The sequence below is a fragment of the Pelobates fuscus genome, chromosome 12 (assembly GCF_036172605.1).
Source record: "Pelobates fuscus isolate aPelFus1 chromosome 12, aPelFus1.pri, whole genome shotgun sequence".
In the NCBI taxonomy this organism is placed as follows: domain Eukaryota; kingdom Metazoa; phylum Chordata; class Amphibia; order Anura; family Pelobatidae; genus Pelobates; species Pelobates fuscus.
The window spans coordinates 110,582,957-110,603,950 of NC_086328.1; the positions used below are offsets into that span (position 1 = coordinate 110,582,957).

Here is a 20,994-nt window from a genome sequence, read left to right on the forward strand (position 1 = left end):
CAATCACAATGCTTTCCCATAGGAAAAGACAGTATTTATTGCAAAAAGCCTGCAGGGACTGACGATACTCACCAGAACAACTATATCAAGCTGCAGTTGTTTTGGTGACTATAGTTTCCCTTTAATGTTCCAGCCACTCTGTGTTGTAACGGTCCCAATTGTGCTTGAGAGAGAGCTCGGTAGTGAAACACCCACTAATCTCAGGCACATAGGGACATGTGTGATGTCATCACTTGTGCTTTATAAAATTCTAATGAAATAACACACATATCATTTTATCAAACTTAGCTGTGGCTCTATGGGAAATAAGAGAGGTCTTGATTAAAGTGTTAATAAATAGAAATAAATACCATACTTTTTCTAGCTCTTGATCCTGTCGATTCATGAGGGTCTTCCAATGCTCATAGAGTTCAGGATCTGAAATCTGGATGTCTTTGAGGGTCCCTTCCCTTTGAATCGTTCCATCTTTCATTGCAATAATCTAGAATACATTGAGAATGAGAGTCAATCCCCACTGCATGTCCTTTGGATTAGCTGTCATACTTTCAGGTAACATCTGTCCTTCTATACTACAAGTGTAAAAGACCTTTATGTACAGAAAAAACATTTTAAAGGTATCAGGCCACAAATATACATTGTAACAGTTATTCCAGTGATATGCACATACTGCAATGGATATGGTGCAAAAAAATACACATTTCCCCTTTGTAAAAACCTTTAATCCATTTCTGTTAAAGGGACACTGTAGGCTTTATCTAATTGATGTGGTTATAGTGTTTGGAGTCGCCTGGCGCTGTCCTTTCATTCAGTGTTAAACAGGTTTTAATGTTTTAATGTTAAACAAGAGTCCCCAGCAGCACATCCCCTTCTGTTTCTTGGACTAATGAGAAACCATTAATCTGAGCAGCAAAGGGCAGCTGTAATTGGCTAAAAGTGTTGACTGATCCCTTTCAGCCTATCACAGCTCCCATTGCTGGTATGAATTGGTATGGTTGATTGGAAGTTTGTATTCTCTTCCTTAGCGACACCTCCAGCAGGGGCTGGGTTACGGAAAGCCAGGGGCCCTCATTCAGTGTTAAACTGTTTGAAAATGGTTTAACACTGAATGCAGGGACAGCATCAGGGGACTCCAGGCACTATAATAAATGTAATGAGATGCAATGGTATAGTGCTTGTTTTGGCCCTTTAAGTTTTTGAACCCCAGCAGAATTCTAAATGAAGGGACACAAATAAGCATAATCAAATTAAGCTCAGTAGCAGAAGGTTGTAGGTAGGCACAAAAAACATTTAGCCATGCACCACTATCAATATAAATGGAGAAATAGGCATTGGTTTACAGTACTGAGGTTGGAATCCATATCTTTTGTTACAAATTTGAATCTGTTTAAAACTGCATAATACTGTAAAGTTATAAAACAGTGACTAGTATAGCTAAATAGGTCCTTACTGAAAATGTATGTTTTTAAATCTGATTCCAAAAACAACATTCAAATCCTCTGATTAAATTGGGAGTATATAGACATATTCCCACATCTGATAATATCCATGTGCCTCCTATAGATATTGCCAGGTTTTAGTTCCTTACCCAGTCGGCATGGGGCAGATACTGTAGTTTGTGGGTCACCAAAACAGTTGTCCTCTTATTGTCTCTTAACATTTTAAGGATTCCTTCCTGCATAAGATGGTCACTCAGGTGGATATCCAGGGCAGAGAATGGGTCATCCTGGGAGAAAAAAAACAAAAAAAATAATGAAAAACAAAAAATAAACTTCCTATTACATTACAGGACACCACGCTGAAGAGTTTCCCAGTTGTTTTCAAAATGTGTCAAATTTTACAAAAATGTGTATTAATCATCAAATGTGTTGGGATCATTACTTTAAATCCCTTGGTCGTCCCAGTTCATTTATATTTGAAAAAATCAGGTGCATACACATGTAAAGTGGTATGCCTACTAGAGACCCATTCTTTATGAGAAATTGGAAAAACAGAGAAGTGTTCCTCTGGCTCCACTCATTTAAAACCGTCACTCAGTTAACATGGGGTGAGTTTATAGGAGACATCCCACATCTCCCTCTTAGTTAAGCCGGACGAGCTCACTCACTTTGTATTAATTATGGCACAGTTTCTGCCCCCCTTTCCCCATTAACAAATTTTCCTAGGCACCTCTTTTTATTTTTGTTCTCTCTGTCCCAGCCAACGCACATGATGTTGGGGATCGGCAGACATGACTCTCAGTTACATTACAGGCAGAAAAACAGATCCCTTTAATAATACCATCCTAATTTTGTACTAATTGACATTCTTCGAACCTGTGTAGAAGACGTGTACTAAATATTTTCTAATAGTTGTGGTTTGCAACTACAATACAACAAAGTGAAAATATTTAATGGAAAAAATTAACCATATAGATTACTAACCAAAAACACCACACTGGTTTGTTGGTAAAGAGCTCTCGCCACACTAATCCGCTGCCTTTGTCCTCCTGAGAGATTAATACCCTGCAAATACACCATAGTATAACTTATTGGTCAGCTAAAATAATCACTCATTTAGGAAATCTAAAGAAATCTGACCTTATTCATAACAGATCCATAAAAATGCAATGCCAAACCTTGCTTAAACAGAGCTTGTCAATCGAAAATGCATTTCCAGTAATAGATTTTTTTTATGTACGTTTTTTTTTAAACTTTTGAACAATTAATACGTTCTTAAAAAAAAGGTATAATCATCATATAAACCAAAGAGATTTTTTTTTACATTTATAACTTCAGAATCAGAAGCATCAGAATTGCAAATACGGTACATTCTATGCACCTTGTCTTATGCTTTTACGTAATTATTGTTATGGTGTACAGTTTGCATACAGAAATGGAATGTTAGGATATGTCTGTAAATAAGAACTTTTGCTCCTAAGCAGCTTTGTAAGTACATGGGTTGTAGCTATAACAATGTCACATGGTGCAAGAGGTCTGGTTAATCTGTGCCACCTCACTCAATGGGGCTTTGCAAGGTAAGAGTTGGGAGATTTGCGTCAACCAGTGGTTTAGATCTCTTTTTACAGATCCATTGTAGGCTCACTGTACTGGTGAGTGGCAGCTTTGGGATATAACATCCTAAATAAACAATATCTTACCAAGGCATTCCAAATTACTATGAACTCAATTTCCATAAAGGATGGCAAAGCATCATGGGATCCGGTATGCCTTGATTGTCCATAAAGACCTAATCCATACCTTGTATAAAGATGGAGTGAAAACAACAGTTTTTTTTTTTTTTAACCTAAGCATTTTATAAACACTGATTAATTGCAGACGGAATGCTGGTGGTGATATTAAAGGATGTCTTATATATTTATAAATGCAAAGGAATGAAAATCTTTATGCATGCGTAGCATGGTAGATTTTATTTTCTGTAATACACTTATAATTATTAATATATTCCCAGGACAATAAGTTGCATACTTTGTTATCTTTGCACCATAAACAAAAGGCTAATCTAATATATCATTATGCATGGTACCCCATCAATGAAATGACCCACCCGTTCTCCGATCTGTGTTTGGTCGCCATGGGGGAGAATGTCAATATCTGGCTGCAGGGAACAAGCGTCTATAATTGCTTTGTATCTGTGGAGAGAGACATCAGATAAAACATTTCAAATGAAATGGTAACTCAACTAGAATGTCTGTTGTGGCTGGTAATTTGCAATTTCCCTGCCAGATCTCCAAATTTAATTTATTTAAATTTTTATACAGATTATGTATCTATGAAATGTTTATAGATAAAGAATGTTGGTGATCGGATCTCTTGTCCTTTAAATATCTGAGGCATCTGAAGATTTACTGGTGAAGAATTAGTGGCACATATTGAACAGTGTATAAGAAATTGGATACAAATCAATACCAGCTGAGTAATGTATCACATCTAATCTACGTTTGGCAATTACAAGATTTCTTTTTGTTAAGAAGAATACAGATTCATTGCTGGTCAAATTTGTTATGTGAAGGTCAGGTTTTTCAATAAAAAATAGCCATGAGCAAAGCTGGATCATGTATTAACGTTAGTGACAACAATGCAGACTGTCCAGACGCCCTATAGCGCATTACTGCTGTATACTTCTTTGGTATTCCATTCTGGTTCTGGTTTATCCTTGTTCCTGTCTTCTGTGATGCATTGACCTTGGCTTGTTTAACGTTTATCCTGATTTCTGTATTCCTTTGACCTCTGCTATTTTTACTGAACCTGTTTGTCCGTTAGCCCGGCCATCCTAGGGACCAGTATACAGAAAGTCTATTTATTGTGATTCAGTCTGTGTGTTCTGTTTCCCCCTGACCCTGACAGTATGTAGTTGTTGAGTTACCACTTCTCGGGTCTATGATAATCCCTAAAAAAGGATATAGTGTCCTACACAAGGGATACCTCTAACTCAGTGGCCACCATGTGTGAACTTCACATTATTCTCCAATGGTAACCAATAAAAGATAATAGCACACAGGGAGGTAGTTAAAACACATTGGGCTAGATTCTATTATAAAAGATATTCTCATAACTTGTTATTGAATAGCCAGTGTGCTATGAAGTCAATGGGAGAACAGCTCAGTTACCAGAGTTCTGTTTATCCCTGCTAATAAACAAAGCGGAAAAAGACTGGGCACAAATTAGATTTAATCCGAGGCAGATTTATTGAGATATAAACGTTCCAGCAGCTAAGAAAGTTTGTCAGACAAATAATAAATCTGCTGTGTATTCTATCCAATTCGTATCTAGACTTCTATTATGTGGATTGTCGTGGAGTGGGGTACTTTCGACTCATGGCACTTGGGTTTCCCTCATGCTTGAGCGCACTTTCATTTATCCACCGAGATCCCTGCTAATGGATTCAGTCCATGGCTTCTTCATTCCATTAAAGGACCACTAAAGGACAATATTTGGGTCATAAATATCCTTTCGCACGAGACATAGCAAACAGCTAGTCTCAACATCAAGAACAAGGTTCACTTGGGTTGAAGGAGCCATGAGGTGGTTTTAGCCCAGAATGGGTGTAACGTTGCCTTGTAATGGGCACTTATATCAGAAAATGATGGGAAATATAGTCCAACAGCAGCTCGACAGCTAATGTTGAACTTCTCACTAGACTAGAAGTTATTGAAATGGTAACCCCAAATGTTATAGCGCCACAACTCCAATGATTAAGACTGCCACGATGCACTTTGTATCCACGCTTTCAGTGGACCTTCATACTTGGACTGGTGTAAAAGCATGGGAGAGGAGAAACAGTTGCAGCAAACATGAGGTCCATTATCACATTTTGACATATATTATATTATGTTGTTTTACTGGGTAAAATGCAGTTAAATTAATATATAATAATATATGTGTTTATCAAGTATTGTGTCTGTTTCCTGTTTTTATTAGGAATGCCAAATTCTTTTTATGTTTGTAGCAAGTTCTTTTATTGCTCACATTACTAAGATCATCAGAGGCAACAGTCTCTTTATGAGTCACGGTTTAATACTGTTAGAATGGAATATTCTGCTAGCATATTATAAATCAGGGACAGAGCAGACAGTGATAAGAAGATAATTGATCTGACCCATTCCAAGGACGTTGGGATCAGTAAACAGTAAAGATATGTTGACAAGACATGCATTAAACAACTTTTGAGTTATTTCTAAACATACAAAAAACAACAACTTACTTTTGTTTGTTAAAAGGGCTTTCAAAAGTAATGTTCTCTTCTACTGTGGCGTTCAAGAGCCAGGGCTTCTGGGAAGCATATGCTACCGCCCCTCTCCTCCTAAAAATGAGGAAAGCAAGAAGACATAACGTTACAAAGTAACAAAATATATGATAAGATTTCATTATTATTTGAAAATGTGTACATTAAAGTGAACATTAACATCAAAACCTGAAAGAATTGTAATTTAACATTAAATACTTGCCCCAACACTTCTGCTGTCTAGCTGTACAATCACAAAAATGGCAAAAATGGTCACCATGGCAACTGCACACACAACCACCTGTCCCAAAGGCCAACACAGCATGCACTGCGGAATGCCATATGCACTGTTTGGGGAGGGTAGCTGTGTGTGCAACTGATATATTTTGTTTAGTTGAGCATATTGGAGCAGTTAAGTGAGATTTGCCAGTGAATATATATATATTTTAATTTATGTAATTCACAGCACTAACAGGTCTTGCACTAATTATGGCCATTGTAATGCCCCATAGACAGTCATACAAACTGTGAGAAAAACAGAGAGACAGATAAAATCAGACACTTATTAAAAAGTCTGTATTTGTACTGACTGCATCAGCGAACATTAAATCCTTATTCTTCTACTTGAGAAACATAGCAAGATTGACCTAATCCTTGCAGACCCTTGCATGCTAAACTATATCTGGGACATGTCAGTCTTGTTACACATGATGCAAAATACTGCAGTTACTAACTAACAGACTTGTGCACGGCGAGAAACTTGGGTACGGACGAATATCACTTGCTCATGAGCCAGTTTGGTTCGGCCAAATAATGTCCATACAAAATATTCAGGAACACTATATAGATGAGCCTAAAAGGTGCAAAACTGGGTACTGGGGGGGCGGGGCGTGCCCGCCGAGCCGAGCGGCAGCCCTCCGAGCTAGCTCCGGCAATGGGCCACATCAATACAAGGAAATAATGCACTAAAAGCCCACCTGGAACCGAAACAGACATGAGCATTAAGCGGGGGGGAGTAACGGGAGCACACCACATGAACTCCAGCTAAGCCACGAATGAGTTGTCCACATAACTTAAGTAAGATGAGCCCACGAGGCCTCCACGCATGTGGTGACGACCGGAGGCGAGAGACCGCACGGCAGAGGGAGAGAGAGAGGGAAACGTTTGATCACGTTTGATTTAAGTTCAGATATATAAATTCCTGTAAAGTAGCTTAAAGGACCACTCTAGTGCCAGGAAAACATACTCGTTTTCCTGGCACTATAGTGCCCTGAGGGTGCCCCAAACCCTCAGGGTCCCCCTCCCGCCCGGCTCTGGAAAGGGGAAAAGGGGTAAAACTTACCTTTTTCCAGAGCTGGGCGGGGAGATCTCTGCCTCCGATCCTCCTCCGTTCCGCCCCGTCGGCTGAATGTGCACGCGCGGCAAGAGCTGCGCGCGCATTCAGCCGGTCGCATAGGAAAGCATTTACAATGCTTTCCTATGGACGCTTGCGTGCTCTCACTGTGATTTTCACAGTGAGAATCACGCAAGCGCCTCTAGCGGCTGTCAATGAGACAGCCACTAGAGGATTTGGGGGAAGGCTTATCCCATTAAGCTGGACCTGGCACCCAGACCACCCTAGCTGGACCTGGCACCCAGACCACTTCATTAAGCAGATCAAATGAGAAAAACTAGGCAATAGATGGAGAAGGATAGTTAGATAGATAGACAGGCAGATAGATGGAGAGATAGATAGACAGATAGATAGACAGATAGATAGATGGAGAGATAGACAGATATATGGAGAGATAGATAGACAGATAGATGAAGATTTAGATATATAGACAGATAGATGGAGAGATAGATAGATGGAGAGATAGATAGATAGATAGATGGAGAGAGAGAGAGATAGCTTGTATTTATTTATCCCTTTTTCCTTCTATTTGCTCACTTCTTACATAAACTGTGAATTTGGTGGATGTCCCCTTGTCATTATCTTGTTTGCAATCAACTCTTTTATTCTCTATTTTGTGCCACTTACAGAACTCAGAATACCAAATAAATTAAACATGTTCAGAATTACGCTAATTCATTTCTCAGTTTTAAATCCATCCGGCACTTCATAGATATGGAATACGGCCAATAAAAACAAACAATTTACCCAAATTCAGCCGAATAGCAATTTGCCAAAATCCGAACGCACAAGTCTACTAACTAATAAGACTTGCTGTTATAATTTAATGCAGTTCCTTGCTCTCTGGATGACTGTGAAATGACAAACACACTGTTAGAGAGGACCGGTGAAAGACTGACAAAACATCAAGGGATTTGAAGTTCTGGTACAGCTGAGGTCTACCTTTCAGGAGCCCTGCTGTAAGCTTTCCTGAGCCTCATGAATTTCTTGCTAGCCATTGGGCCACCTAATAGACTTGGACAGAATCTGTTCATGAGCTCTGGTAAGGCAGAAATAAATGGATATTAACGGGTAATGATTCCATTTAGGACCAATTACTGCAAGCAGCATTTCCAAGATGATTGAAAAACCTCAGAGGTCGGGGAGGTTTGTACACTCTAACAATTAATTACATTCCTCCCTGTTAATAATCCAAATCAGTAGCATTACGCAGCTTGTATTTAAATCACTTCAAAATAAATGAGAAAGGTAATATTTTGATGCTTAGAGCAAGGATTTGCTTTGAGTGTAAATCTGTCTGTAGCTTAAATCTGTCTCTGGCTCCTACTGTAATATTTGTGCTTCTTATAGAGTTCAAATAAACAGAAGGGTAAAGGACAATTCTAATCTAACCTAGATAGCAAACACAATCTGGGACAACCAGGGGGCAATTGATGGAAAATATCTGGAAACTTTTCACAACATTTATCAATATCTCAATTTAGCATCTGAATCAATGTGAATGCCCACTGGATTTTATCATACTTCTTAATATTTCAGATGGACAAAGGGGGACACTTTCATTTTAAGAGTGTGGCTGGGGCTGTGGCTAGAAGCTATTGTAAATTGTTCTTTTCTTTAGTTTCATAAAAATGTACAGATTTAACAAATATACCTTAACAACCTCGAGGGAGATGTAGAGAAGAGAGAGGAAGGGGTGGTGATGAGTGGACTATTTGTTGACATACATGCCAGAAGTAAGTGAGTCACTCTTCTTCAACACAAGAATTGAAGCAAAGGAACCAACTATGATACCCCCCATTCAACAACACGAGCTTGCTAGCAAGGCATTCCTCATTTCCTTACCCGATGTGCAGCATGTTAGAGGTTAATAGTAAATATTGGCCACTAATTCCCTTCTGCTCTCTTCCTTCGAAGTATAAGTGGATTTAGAGAAGAGGTTGCAGTGCAAGAAACAGGTAATATAGCAGCAAGGAAACTGGTAAAACATAAAATAGAAACTATTCTTTGAAATATTTAAATACAAATGTTTTGACAGGTTTAACGCCCCTTTCTATGATTTTGAGATCTGATATTAAAGGGTTACTCCAAGCACCATGACTACATTAAGGATTTGAAGTGGTAATGGTGCCTGGAGTCGATATGCAAAGTTTAACCCAATTGCTACCGGAAGTCTAACTCCACCTCCGGCAGCATCATTGGGCTGTCATTAGGCAACCCAAATCTAGAGTGCCTGGCTTACTAATGTCAATTCTGTGAATATTTCAATGTACAGAATGTCATTGACACACTCAGCCAATGATCAGGAGTCTCGGAACCCAGGTAAAAGAGCAAACCTTTCCAGAACAGTATGCCCCATTAACAGGAAATCGGGCCTGGGTACTCCTTGCATCATAACTAGTACAGCGGCCTGTAATGGTTATGATACTTGGACTAACCCTTGAAGTTACATGATTATTTTAATAACTTTTTGTTTGAATCAAGGGCTTCATTTTAGATCCTTTAAAAATATTTCTAGACAGTAAATATAATATTAGTCAATCTCAACTAAACATTTTTGTTATCTCCCGTATGTTTTTTTAAAGGTTACTCTGCTGCTGTATGTTATAATTTGTAAATTAATACATACGGTATTCTCAGGTCATCCAATAATGAATTTGCTGTTATACAACATGCAGCATAGCTGTGTGTGTGTTCGCTGAGTGAAATGCAAATGAATAAATGGGATTTAATTTTCTGAGATTTTAATCAGAACAGTTTTCTGCGTATAAGCCCATAATTACAAGGGGCACTGCCGTGTTATAGATACAGCCAAATACACATAATTTCTTGCCAATATTTAGCAAATTCTGTTTTCAGTTATTATATTAATCCTCCTGGACGAAACATTAAATCTGATAAAGTGTAACAATTACATATCAGCCGTTCTCTTTCGCTAAGCTGCCTGTAAATCAGTAGTCTATTCATTTACCAAAGAAATTAAATATTGCAATTCATTAACTCTTTTTGTACTGTGTGAGACTGCATTGACTGGCCTTTAAGGTAACTTCTGATTGGTGGAATGTTACGTTACCGGCACTAATACTGGTGCTAAAAAGAAATTATTATTTTTTCTGGAGATTCTGTTTATAGTTACAAGTAATGTTCCTCATTGAAGGGAAAAAAAAACAAAAAAAAAAACAGCCTACGTATTGATTGTGCAATCAGTTCTGTAAATGGACAGAATATAAATATATTGATCCGGCAGTGACATAAAATCAAGCATGTAATTGCAGAGTTCGGACTGCCATGTCAGGGTCCCACAATTGTACTTAAGTCAAATTAGCTATAGTAATTTCTAGTAAACCATTGCAGCCCTGCAGCTCTGCCAAGCGCATTCTGTAGCAGCAGTTAGAAACCATTTTTGATAGAAGTTAACATGATGAACCCAGTGTCATCTTGAGGATTCATTAGCAAAATATAAAATTCTCAGTAATGTAATCTGCGATTGCAACATGATAAATACTAAAAACAGAATAATGGATAGAGGTATTTCTTGTCTGTCACTATTTCACTGATAGTGATGGTTGAATAGGGCGTTCCACCACTCAAGATAGAGGGGTTTTAGTCTTAAATTGCCTTTAAATAGAACAAAGATAGTGGTGAGACACTAGTTAAAATAAATAACCTTTATTACTAAAATTAAGAATAGTTCCCTCATATAGGGATACGAGAACAATAGTACACAATCAAAATGGGAATGATAATAGTAATAGTCAAGTAAAAAATAAAAATAAATAAACCATAAAACCAGTTGGTTATTCCTAAGATAAATGCTACATATGTAGGAGTAAAAAGTCAAAACATTGGTTCTCACAAGAACAATTTGTCTCAAATATATTAGTAACAATGTTTCCAATACGCTAGTCCAGGGATAGGCAACCTTCGGCTCTCCAGATGTTGTGGACTACATCCCCCATAATGCTCTTACACACATAATGCTGGCAAAGCATCATGGGAGGTGTAGTCCAAAACATCTGCAGAGCCGAAGGTTGCCTATCCCTGCGCTAGTCAATGTCAATAGACCACTAGATGAAAAGTTGCTATCTAGTGACCAAAGTTTTTCAAACAAAATCATATTTTAAGATGCAATTGCTGTGAGTCTATTGAACTTCCAGAGAGCCCAATGGGGCAATACCTCAATATGTCAATATATTTTGGGCTGCAGGGAGGGTGCATTATAACCTATAAAGCAAAGCAAAAATCCCATCCCTGTGTATTTGTCACCCGGCATAAGTTCCCTCCATGTTGAGAGCCGGAAACTCCAGTAGTAAAGGATTCTTTTTTAAGTAGCTAGGTAAATCCCCTTGTGCCCTACCATGTGAAGGGGCAAGTGGGATAACGGAATGGGAGATAACAAAAAGTTACAGAGCAAGTATCCTCTAAGCCAGAGGCTAAAGTTATTAGAAGTTTGTTGAGGGTTCAGGTAACGTCTTAGAACCTCCTGGACTAGGAGACACACCAGTCTACACCCAGCGGCCATTGTTACTAAAAACACCACCAGCAGACTCATCTTCGGGTATACGGTATCACAAAATCTTTATTATTCAAAATGCAACTAAGTGGTAACCTTTTACCTGCAGTAGATTGCAAACTTAAAAAAATAAATAAATAGTACTTGGTGCTCAGAAAATATTTATAAAAATACAATCTCATGAAATACATCTAACTGAGGTATCCCTTTAAGATAATTGTTACACCTACAAAACAAGACAACATTTTATACTACAGAATATTATTACACCTTCTTAATAACCCAAGTAAAAATACACTCCCAGGATTAGGATGAAGTGCAATATCATCCACATATTCTGCATTATAAAGTTTTGTTTAAGGTGTAACAATTTTCTTAAAGGGATATTTCAGTTGGACGTATAGGAATTTCACAAGATGTATTTATCTAAATATTTCTGAGCACCAAGTACCGCGACACTATTTGTGCTGATACTTTTATATGATATTGAAGTGTTTCCAGCTGCACATTCATTTATTACACTTGCATTTATAGCACGTTGTATGAGCTGTAGAAGTGCCTCGCACTTTTTTTGGGGTAATTAAAAAAATAAAAAAATAAAAAATCCACATTATTTGTCTAACAGACTATATAGCTGAACTGATGGCGGGACCCGCCAGATTCAACCAAGAATGGAGTATGCGTCATAAGTAGGTAGCGTACAGTTTAGCAGCCCTAAATACACATTCACACTGCATCCCTCAGCAGGGATCAGCTCTCCCATCATGTTTCCGCCTTCCCATGTACTAAGCATTGAACTGTCACATCAAACAGCACTGGGCATTGTGGGCCTTATATACCAAAGCAAAAAACAGATGAATTATGGGGGATTAATTTATTTGCCACAATCAGCAAGAACATTTCAACGGTCTCTGTAGTTCTTGCATTTAAGATTCAACACAACGACCAACAATGGCTCCAGGTTTTCCATGATTAATAGGTCCCAAAGCGACGAGAGCTACTCAGGAAATGGCACAGATTTAAATAAGTTATCGCCTGATACAGGCTTAAATAGCAATTATGTGTTGAGCTAAAAATTTGAAATTTCAAAGTAGCTCTGCTTATGTAACACCCCAGCTGTTCAGATTCATTCCTGTCCGCGCCTTACAAATTTTCTGATGGTTTTACACAACTGCAGTAAGTTCTTGTAACATCACCTCTCCCAAGAAGCCTGATAAAAAAAGACGGTCCACTAAAAAAAAGGCAGATATAAAGCAGTCTACAGTTTCGAACACGATCAGAAGCAATCTACAGGTCTACTCTCCAGCCAGTGAAGCTTAATCCTATCAGAATATCTTCTATAAATGACAAATATAAAAAAATATATAGATTTCTTTAAATCAAATTATACAATTGTTGTAAGATACTTTTAATTTGTTGACTACGTAGAACCAATATATTTTGTAAAGCTGGGTTAATTTACCTTATTTCCATGTCTACCGCAGTTTCTTTTTCTGGGCTGTAAAAATCGAAGAAAGAAAATGAAATCACAAACAGCATGGGCGATACTAATATTCTTCTGTAATAAAATACTGGGGTTTCAAAGGACGTGTGGAAATGAAGAATACATTGACAGTAATCGTGACTTAGGTCTGGTGTTTATTTATTAAAAATTTAAATGTAGTGAATTGAATACAAAATTCCATACTTTAGACTAAAATAGCAAAGCTAAGCATCTAACTTGGGATTTCAGCCCCACAAAATTCATACTGGGGAGGATAGATATAGATATAGAGATAGATATAGATATAGAGATAGAGAGAGAGATGGAGAGATGGATGGATAGATAGATAGATAGATAGATAGATAGATGGATGGATCTACACATCTGTTTGTAATTATTGCACACACATACATACACTTTGTACACACATGGATTTGCATTCACACATATTAACATACACATTTATTTATGCACACTGCATATAGTACTTTTAATTTTTTTAGTACTAGTGTTTTTAAGGGACAGTGTGTGAGGGAGTTATGGCATAATCAGTGCATACAATGTAAGCCATAAACATATTTATAAAAAATAAATAAAAATACTAGTTTGGGTTGTGGGTAAAGTGTTTAATTATCGGAAATTGCATCCCTAGTTAAATCAAGCAAATCTTTAAACCATAAAACACATTGCTATGAAACGCACCTGACATCTTCCCCTGTTTCGCTATCAGGTACGCTGCTGTAAACCAAAAAAACAAGCAAGAATAAACATCACTTAAACCCGGTTAATGGGGACAATCTGTGGCTGAACAAATAAATTAAACTGTGATTTGTACTCTGAGCAACACAATTCTCCTAAAACGTTCCATGTTTAGAGTCAGTCTGTGTACACCAGCCTTATTAATGACAGCATCTGTTCACATTGGCTAAACAGGAGTAACCATGTGAGTGCATTGTCTTATTAAACAGGTCATTAGACTCATATTTGGAGATAATGGATTGCTTGCAGACTACACAGCTCGAACCGGTCCAGACACGATAAGATAACTAATCATTCTTCCAAAAAGTACACCGAGTACAATTTATATGATATGCACATTTGGGAAACAATTATATGTGACTTGCATTCAATGCATTATATCAGCCTGCATTATTTGAGTAGTAGTAGGTAGGCACTAGGAGGTAGGTAGTAGTGCAAGAAGGTCCACTGTGCTGTTCTCTTTATTTCTTTAAGCCTTCCAACTACATGTATAGTGAGTGCCCCCATAGTTGGCCATACCACTCCCTCTGACAGGTGCTCTCATTTAGAAAATATATTGAAATAAAATCCCAAAACACGAATTAAATATATTGAAATAAAATCCCAAAACACGAATTAAATATATTGAAATAAAATCCCAAAACACAAATTAAATATATATATATATATATATATATATATATATATATACTGGATAAAGCTGAAACACAGCTCTCATCAATATAAGTTTAATTCATGTCTTTTTATTAATGAAACTGTTGAGGACTGACCATATACTGTAAGTATCACACAAACCCGGTTTAGGAAGTTTAAGGCATATACTTAGCAATTAAACAAATAGGACTGACTGATAGCTTCCAGATACTTCATCGTCTCAATGCAGAATCTGAAAATTCTGGGGAATGGCAGCAAACATAAGGCAATATGTTTTCAATGTATTATTTACATAATAAATGAAATAAGGCAACTCATTTCCTAATCCTATTACACTCTGCTAAAAAGAGCAAGTAGAAAATTAATGAAGGGATGCTCCAAGCGCCATGCTCATTACAGTTTATTATTATTGGTATTTATATTAATTATTCTGTAGCGTTTTACAATATTATTAAGGGGAACTGAACAAATAATGAGACAAACTATTATAAATGTGGCAAGAATAATAGGTTGATGAGTACCCTGCTCAAAAGAGCTTACAATCTAGAGGAGGTGGAAATTAAAATACAATAGGAAGGGCAGCGTTGGGGATAGTACCCATGCGACAGAGTAGGAAATTAGCAAAATTGGAAAGTTTGAACGGACGCACTCATTAAGTTGAGAGAGTACTGACAGCTACCCTGGGCATCTATAGGCTATTGTGAAATATTGGGTTTTAAGGACTTCATAGAGGATTGAAGATTAGGGGAGAGCCTGATTGGGAGGCTGCCCGCAATAAGTTCTGCAAGCACTAGTTAGAGTTAGGGTATGAACAATGGCCAGGAGAAGGTTACCATGCATGTGACTTACACAGCCTTCCTAAACACTTCCTGTAAAGAGTCATCTAATGTTTACACTTCCTTAATTGCACATTCTGTTTAATTTAGACTTTTTTATTTCCTGTTCTGTTAATAGCTTGCTAGACCCTGCCGGAGTCTCCTGTATGTAATTAAAGTTCTATTTACAGAGCAGGAGATAAAAAAACTTTTAAAGTAAGTTACATCTGATTGAAAATAAAATGATTTAGTTTTCATGCAGACTTTGTCAATCACAGCCAGGAGAGATATGGCTGCATAAACAGAAACAAAAGTAATTAAATGGCAGTGAATTGAGCAGTGAAACTTCAGGGGCATGATCTATACACAAAAATTGATCCATTAATCTAAAGTTGTCTTGGTGACTATAGCGTCCCTTTAAAGATGTAAAAAATTGTTAGATGCAAACAGTATAAGTTCTTTGCACCATTATCTGACCAGTAAGCTGTCCATACTCGTTTTCCTGGCACTATAGTGCCCTGAGGGTGCCCCTTTCTCCAGCGCCGGGTGGGGAGCTCTTCTCTTCCGATCCTCCTCCTCTCCTCCCATTCGGCTGAATGGGCACGCGCGGCAAGAACTGCGCGCGCATTCAGCCGGTCTCATAGGAAAACATTTACAATGCTTTCCTATGGACGCTTGCGTGCTCTCACTGTGATTTTCACAGTGAGAATCACGCAAGCGCCTCTAGCGGCTGTCAATGAGACAGCCACTAGAGGATTTGAGGGCTGGATTAACCCATTTATAAACATAGCAGTTTCTCTGAAACTGCTATGTTTATAAAAAAAATGGGTTAACCCTAGCTGGGCCTGGCACCCAGACCACTTCATTAAGCTGAAGTGGTCTGGGTGCCTAGAGTGGTCCTTTAAGCCATATAATAACCTGTCCAATAATCCTTACATTAAGCCATTCAACAACCTGTCCAACTATCATTACAATATGCCGTACAATCACATGTCCAATAAGCTGCACGATAAGCTGAGCAATGAGACATACAATAAACTGTAGTGGTTATGGTGCTTTGCAAACCTTTTAGTAATGTTTGCTTAGGACTGCCACCCAGTAGTGATGTAGTCTAATGTCATGTATAGGGCCATGGTTTTAATTTAACCCATATCAAAAAAATCTCACAGATTCCTATGAGATTTTAGTCTTGTTTTCCCCAAGTGTAAATTATTCTGTTTCGTTTTAGAATAAATGAAAAAAAATCTGCAAAAATGTTATGGGAATCCATGCAAGGATGCTGGATTAAATCCAGCCCAACCAAATTGTTAAATTCTTAAATGTTACATATTTCCCTGAAGACTCACACAATGGAGCATTGACGTCAATCAATCAGTACAAAGACAACCACACGATTCTGATTTTAGCTTTTCATTCTTAGCATTTGATCACAGTTGGGTCTAAAGGTTAAACAGTCTTTAAAATGTAAAATGCAACACCATACAAATGATCAATCAAAGCACATTGCAATTCTTAGTCTAGCTTATGTATTTTTTATTTTTTTGGTTTTCTTATTTCTATACATATAGAACAAAATTACTATTATTGATTCTTTTAGTTAGAAAAACCTCCCCAGTCTACACAGCTCATTTATAGAATGTGTGGTGAAATTAGAAGAATATTGCTAATCGATCACAGATCAAAAACATAACTTGAGGTCTATTTTAAGAAGGGGTACACTGACCTACATAGAAATTTTCTAATTGCAGATCCAGATATGAAAGCAAAGATCGCCATTGATGTATTCACGTAACAGTACTTCCACTCTGGCTGGACCTTTGCTGTGGAACCTTATTTAGCTGGAGACATCACATTTGCCATGGATCTCTTTTCCCACTACATTCATATCTAGTTTGGCATGACCTGCCCCTATCTCACCCCATATAAAAAAATATAGAAAATACTTACCTATTCCAATAGACCTCACCGGAAATCTTCTGCATTTCACCCAGGGTGGCCAACAGCAGAGAGGACTTCCCACAACCAACTTGTCCCACAATCATTGTCAGCTGACCTTCAGGAAAACAAAAGTTACAGCTGTGAGATTAGAATATACCTAACCTTAAGGAATTCCTAAAACAATGTATTAAAATCCCTCAAATTGAGACAATTTTCATTGTTGTCTTTCATTGAAGAATATTAAGAACTACATTTCCCATAAGGATTCCACAGATTTTGGGCTGGCTAAGCATCAAGGAATATGCAGTCGTTATAAAACATCTACAGATCCATAGTAAGCATTCATTGTCACCGGATGGCAGGAATGTTTAGGAGTCAAAATCACTGACAGATACAGAGAGTTTCTTTCCAGCAGAGGCTGTTATGACTACGACTCTATGGAAATGAATCATATTCATCAAATAAAGACAGTTATACTGAGTATCAACAAACACAAGAGATCAGCCATGGTGGAAGTAAGTAAGTGTATTGCTTGATGTAACAATATGGTGATTTTAAAAAAACGCAAACCTGCTTGTACAATAAGAAAAAACACTTAAAATGATGCTTAATATATGTTGAGTTACTCAGACCATTTTGTTGAATGATAAATGTCATGGTGCATTGACTACGCAGAGTGATACGACTCAAGGTCCCTCAAGGTCAAAGTGACCTTTACAAATCGCAGTGGCACTGGGGAGCAATACAGCAATACATATCTCTTTCATTTGCTCTCAGAAACCAGCTATAAGCCACATGTAGGCTTAATAAATGTCTACAACTCATGAAAGGGAGAGGTTGTATGTAACACATATCTGAAATGTTCTGCAGTGGTCCAGCTTATTTTTTTCCCCCACATATGAAGTGGGCTATTGGCCAGTCAGACTTGTTATATTTAACGGCAGAGTACGGATTTACTGGTGGCTGCTCTTCGACCTTCTATCCTAAATATCAGCAAGTCACATGCATTTGTCGGAAGAGTGTGTTTATCCACTTGTTCAGCTGCTACAGCAGTTTTAGTAGAGAAGAGATGCCAGAATACTTTCTCAAATATACATCACATTATTAAGCTGGTATAACAAGATGACAATCTAAAGGCATTAAGAACAAAGACATGACAACCCCCTACAAACAGATACCAAACATGCCAAAAATACCTTGTGGGATTCTGATGTCAATGTTTGACAGAGTAGGCGACCCATCAGGGGTCCATGTGAAAAATCCATTGGTCATCTACATAAATCGATAAGAAAACGCATAGAAGACGTTAATAAAAAAAAAAAAAAAAGATATGGACTTTTAAAAACCAGCAACCTATCACACTGACAGCCTTTCAGCTTGAAGCACAAGAAATAAATGATTTCCATTTGCAGACACAAAAATATTGACGTCTCAAGAAGGTACAAAGCTGGATGTTCTATTTATTTTATTATTGCATTATCTGTGTACAATAGATCAACCAGTGTTTTGGAATAACTGTAACTTTAATAGTTGTAATTTTAAATAATTGTATTACTCAGATGATTCATGAACCCAGACTATAAAAACAAAACAGCCTTATGCGTATGTTTGCCTTAATGGCAATTATTAACTCATGCCTTTCCACAGAATCCTAAAAAGAGCTGCTTCAATTGGAGCCTAATATTCTGGGTTAATCCCATGTTCTTCTTGTTTATTTTCATGTAATTTGTTTAATCAGTTCATTTTTAAATTTTTTAAATAAATTAATAATTTAGGATAAACTTTTTATTTTTGTAGAAAGTGTCAGCGCTTCAATAAATTCATCCTTAATAGTTAAAAAAAAGGAACAATTAATGATATAAAACCAAATGTTCTTGTGGGTGTAATATTAATACACCTGCACGATAATGGATATGTCTTGATAAAATAGATTCACTGGATTTTTAAAATTTAATTCCAAGAGGTTTACGTTTCATTTAATTCCAAGAGATTCACTGGATACCTGATGTCATCGTCAGGAATAAGGTGACATCAGGTATCCAGTGAATCTACTGTACATGTGTGTGGTACATAGAAACACCAATACCGCACACATGTACACTTACATTTAAAAGCCAACACAATATACAAACACACTGATGCCATCAAATGCAAACATTTCATACACCATACCACTGTATTAAAATGTATTAAAACACCAAACTCAAAAGTACACCGGCATTTAAAAGTCAACACTACATACAAACACACTCCTGCATTCTAATGCACACACTACACACAAGTACACCACTGCATTCCAATGGCAACAGTACATACAAATACACCATTACATTCCCATACACACATATTCCATACAAAAACATGCTTATATTCAAACGCACAGACACTGCTCACAAATACAACCCTGCAAGGATGGGCAAATGACAGATCCCCAGCTGGCAAAGCTTTGTTGGAGTTGTACGACAGATGGAGATCTACCTTTCGGACACCCTTGCGCTGGAGGAGGGCCCAAAACAATCTTGCTCCATGGCACTCTCTACTTTATTTCTGACACTGTTTAGCTTGTACCGACACTGAACAAGTATTTTAGCAATCTGTCTTGACTATGATAACTATCTCCACTCAGAAATGTATTAATCTCTCATGATCTTGACTTGTACCTCTACAGAGAATCTACGAAGAGAACTTGCTGTGATCCAGATCTGTATCTCAACTCAGGACATCACCAATGTCCGGTCCTTGAAAATATTAGCACTTAAAACAGTTGTGCTAGATGCAGACTATATACAGGTTCTGGCTGTACAATAAGAGCTAATATTAAAAGTTCTGGCTGTACTATGTTTTGTGCAATATAGTTTTTTTGCTGGTTTAAATACATTATAATGAACCAATAAATAATAAATGAAGGATTATTAAAGTAAAATCCTAAAGGAACGCTAATGTGTCTTCTTCACCTGCTTCCTGCCACATAAGCTAATACAGGGGTAGGCAACCTTTTAGCAGCACTGTGCCGATATAGGATTGTGATGTCCCGTAGTGTGCCGATCCTCAGGCCCGTCACTACCAGGCAAGCTAACCAAGCAATTGCTTGGGGCCCCGAGCTGGCCTGGGCCCCCAAGCAGGGCCGGCCATTTCTATAAGGTTGCAGCCGCCTGAGCGCTCTATAGAGAGCCTCAGGCGGCTGCAGCACTGCCTCTCTTGTCATCTCCCCTTCCCTGTAGCGTGGCCGAGCTCCTCTTCCTCCTGTCAGTCCGGCTGGGTACCACGCGGTACAGGAGATTTAGTTTCCTGTTCCCTGCCAGACTGACAGGAAGTGCACCCTGAGCTCGGCCACGCTACAGGGAAGGGGAGGTGACAAGAACATAGGGAGGGAGGGGGGGGAGTAAAAAGAACATAGGTGGGGGAGTAAGAAGGACACGGGGGAGGGGAGTAAAAAGGACATGGGGAGGGGAGTAAGAAGGACACAGGGGGAGGGGAATAAGAAGGACCCATGGGAGGGGAATAAGAAGGACACAGGGGGCGGGGAATAAGAAGGACACAGGGGGAGGGGAATAAGAAGGACACAGGGGGAGGGGAATAAGAAGGACACAGGGAGGGAGGGAGGGGAATAAGAAGGACACAGGGAGGGGAGTAAGAAGAACATGGGGAGGGGGAGGGGAGTAAGAAGAACATGGGAGGGGGGAGAGTAGTAAGAAGAACATAGGGAGGGGGAGGAGTA

At 38.1% G+C, this 20,994-nt stretch overlaps 1 protein-coding gene across 3 annotated transcripts in view; it reads right to left on the minus strand.

Annotated features, from left to right (window-relative positions):
• Window positions 1–20,994, minus strand: part of ABCC8 (ATP binding cassette subfamily C member 8) — a 187,996-nt gene that overhangs the window by 43,727 nt on the left and 123,275 nt on the right. For all 3 annotated transcript variants that reach the window (XM_063437920.1, XM_063437919.1, XM_063437918.1), the window contains 9 exons: window positions 18,473–18,548; window positions 17,286–17,391; window positions 13,813–13,848; window positions 13,090–13,125; window positions 5,701–5,799; window positions 3,544–3,628; window positions 2,421–2,501; window positions 1,586–1,723; window positions 356–481 (listed from right to left, as the gene is read on the minus strand). In XM_063437920.1, the coding sequence (XP_063293990.1) occupies window positions 356–481; window positions 1,586–1,723; window positions 2,421–2,501; window positions 3,544–3,628; window positions 5,701–5,799; window positions 13,090–13,125; window positions 13,813–13,848; window positions 17,286–17,391; window positions 18,473–18,548 (783 nt within the window). The remainder of the gene's footprint in view (window positions 1–355; window positions 482–1,585; window positions 1,724–2,420; window positions 2,502–3,543; window positions 3,629–5,700; window positions 5,800–13,089; window positions 13,126–13,812; window positions 13,849–17,285; window positions 17,392–18,472; window positions 18,549–20,994) is intronic.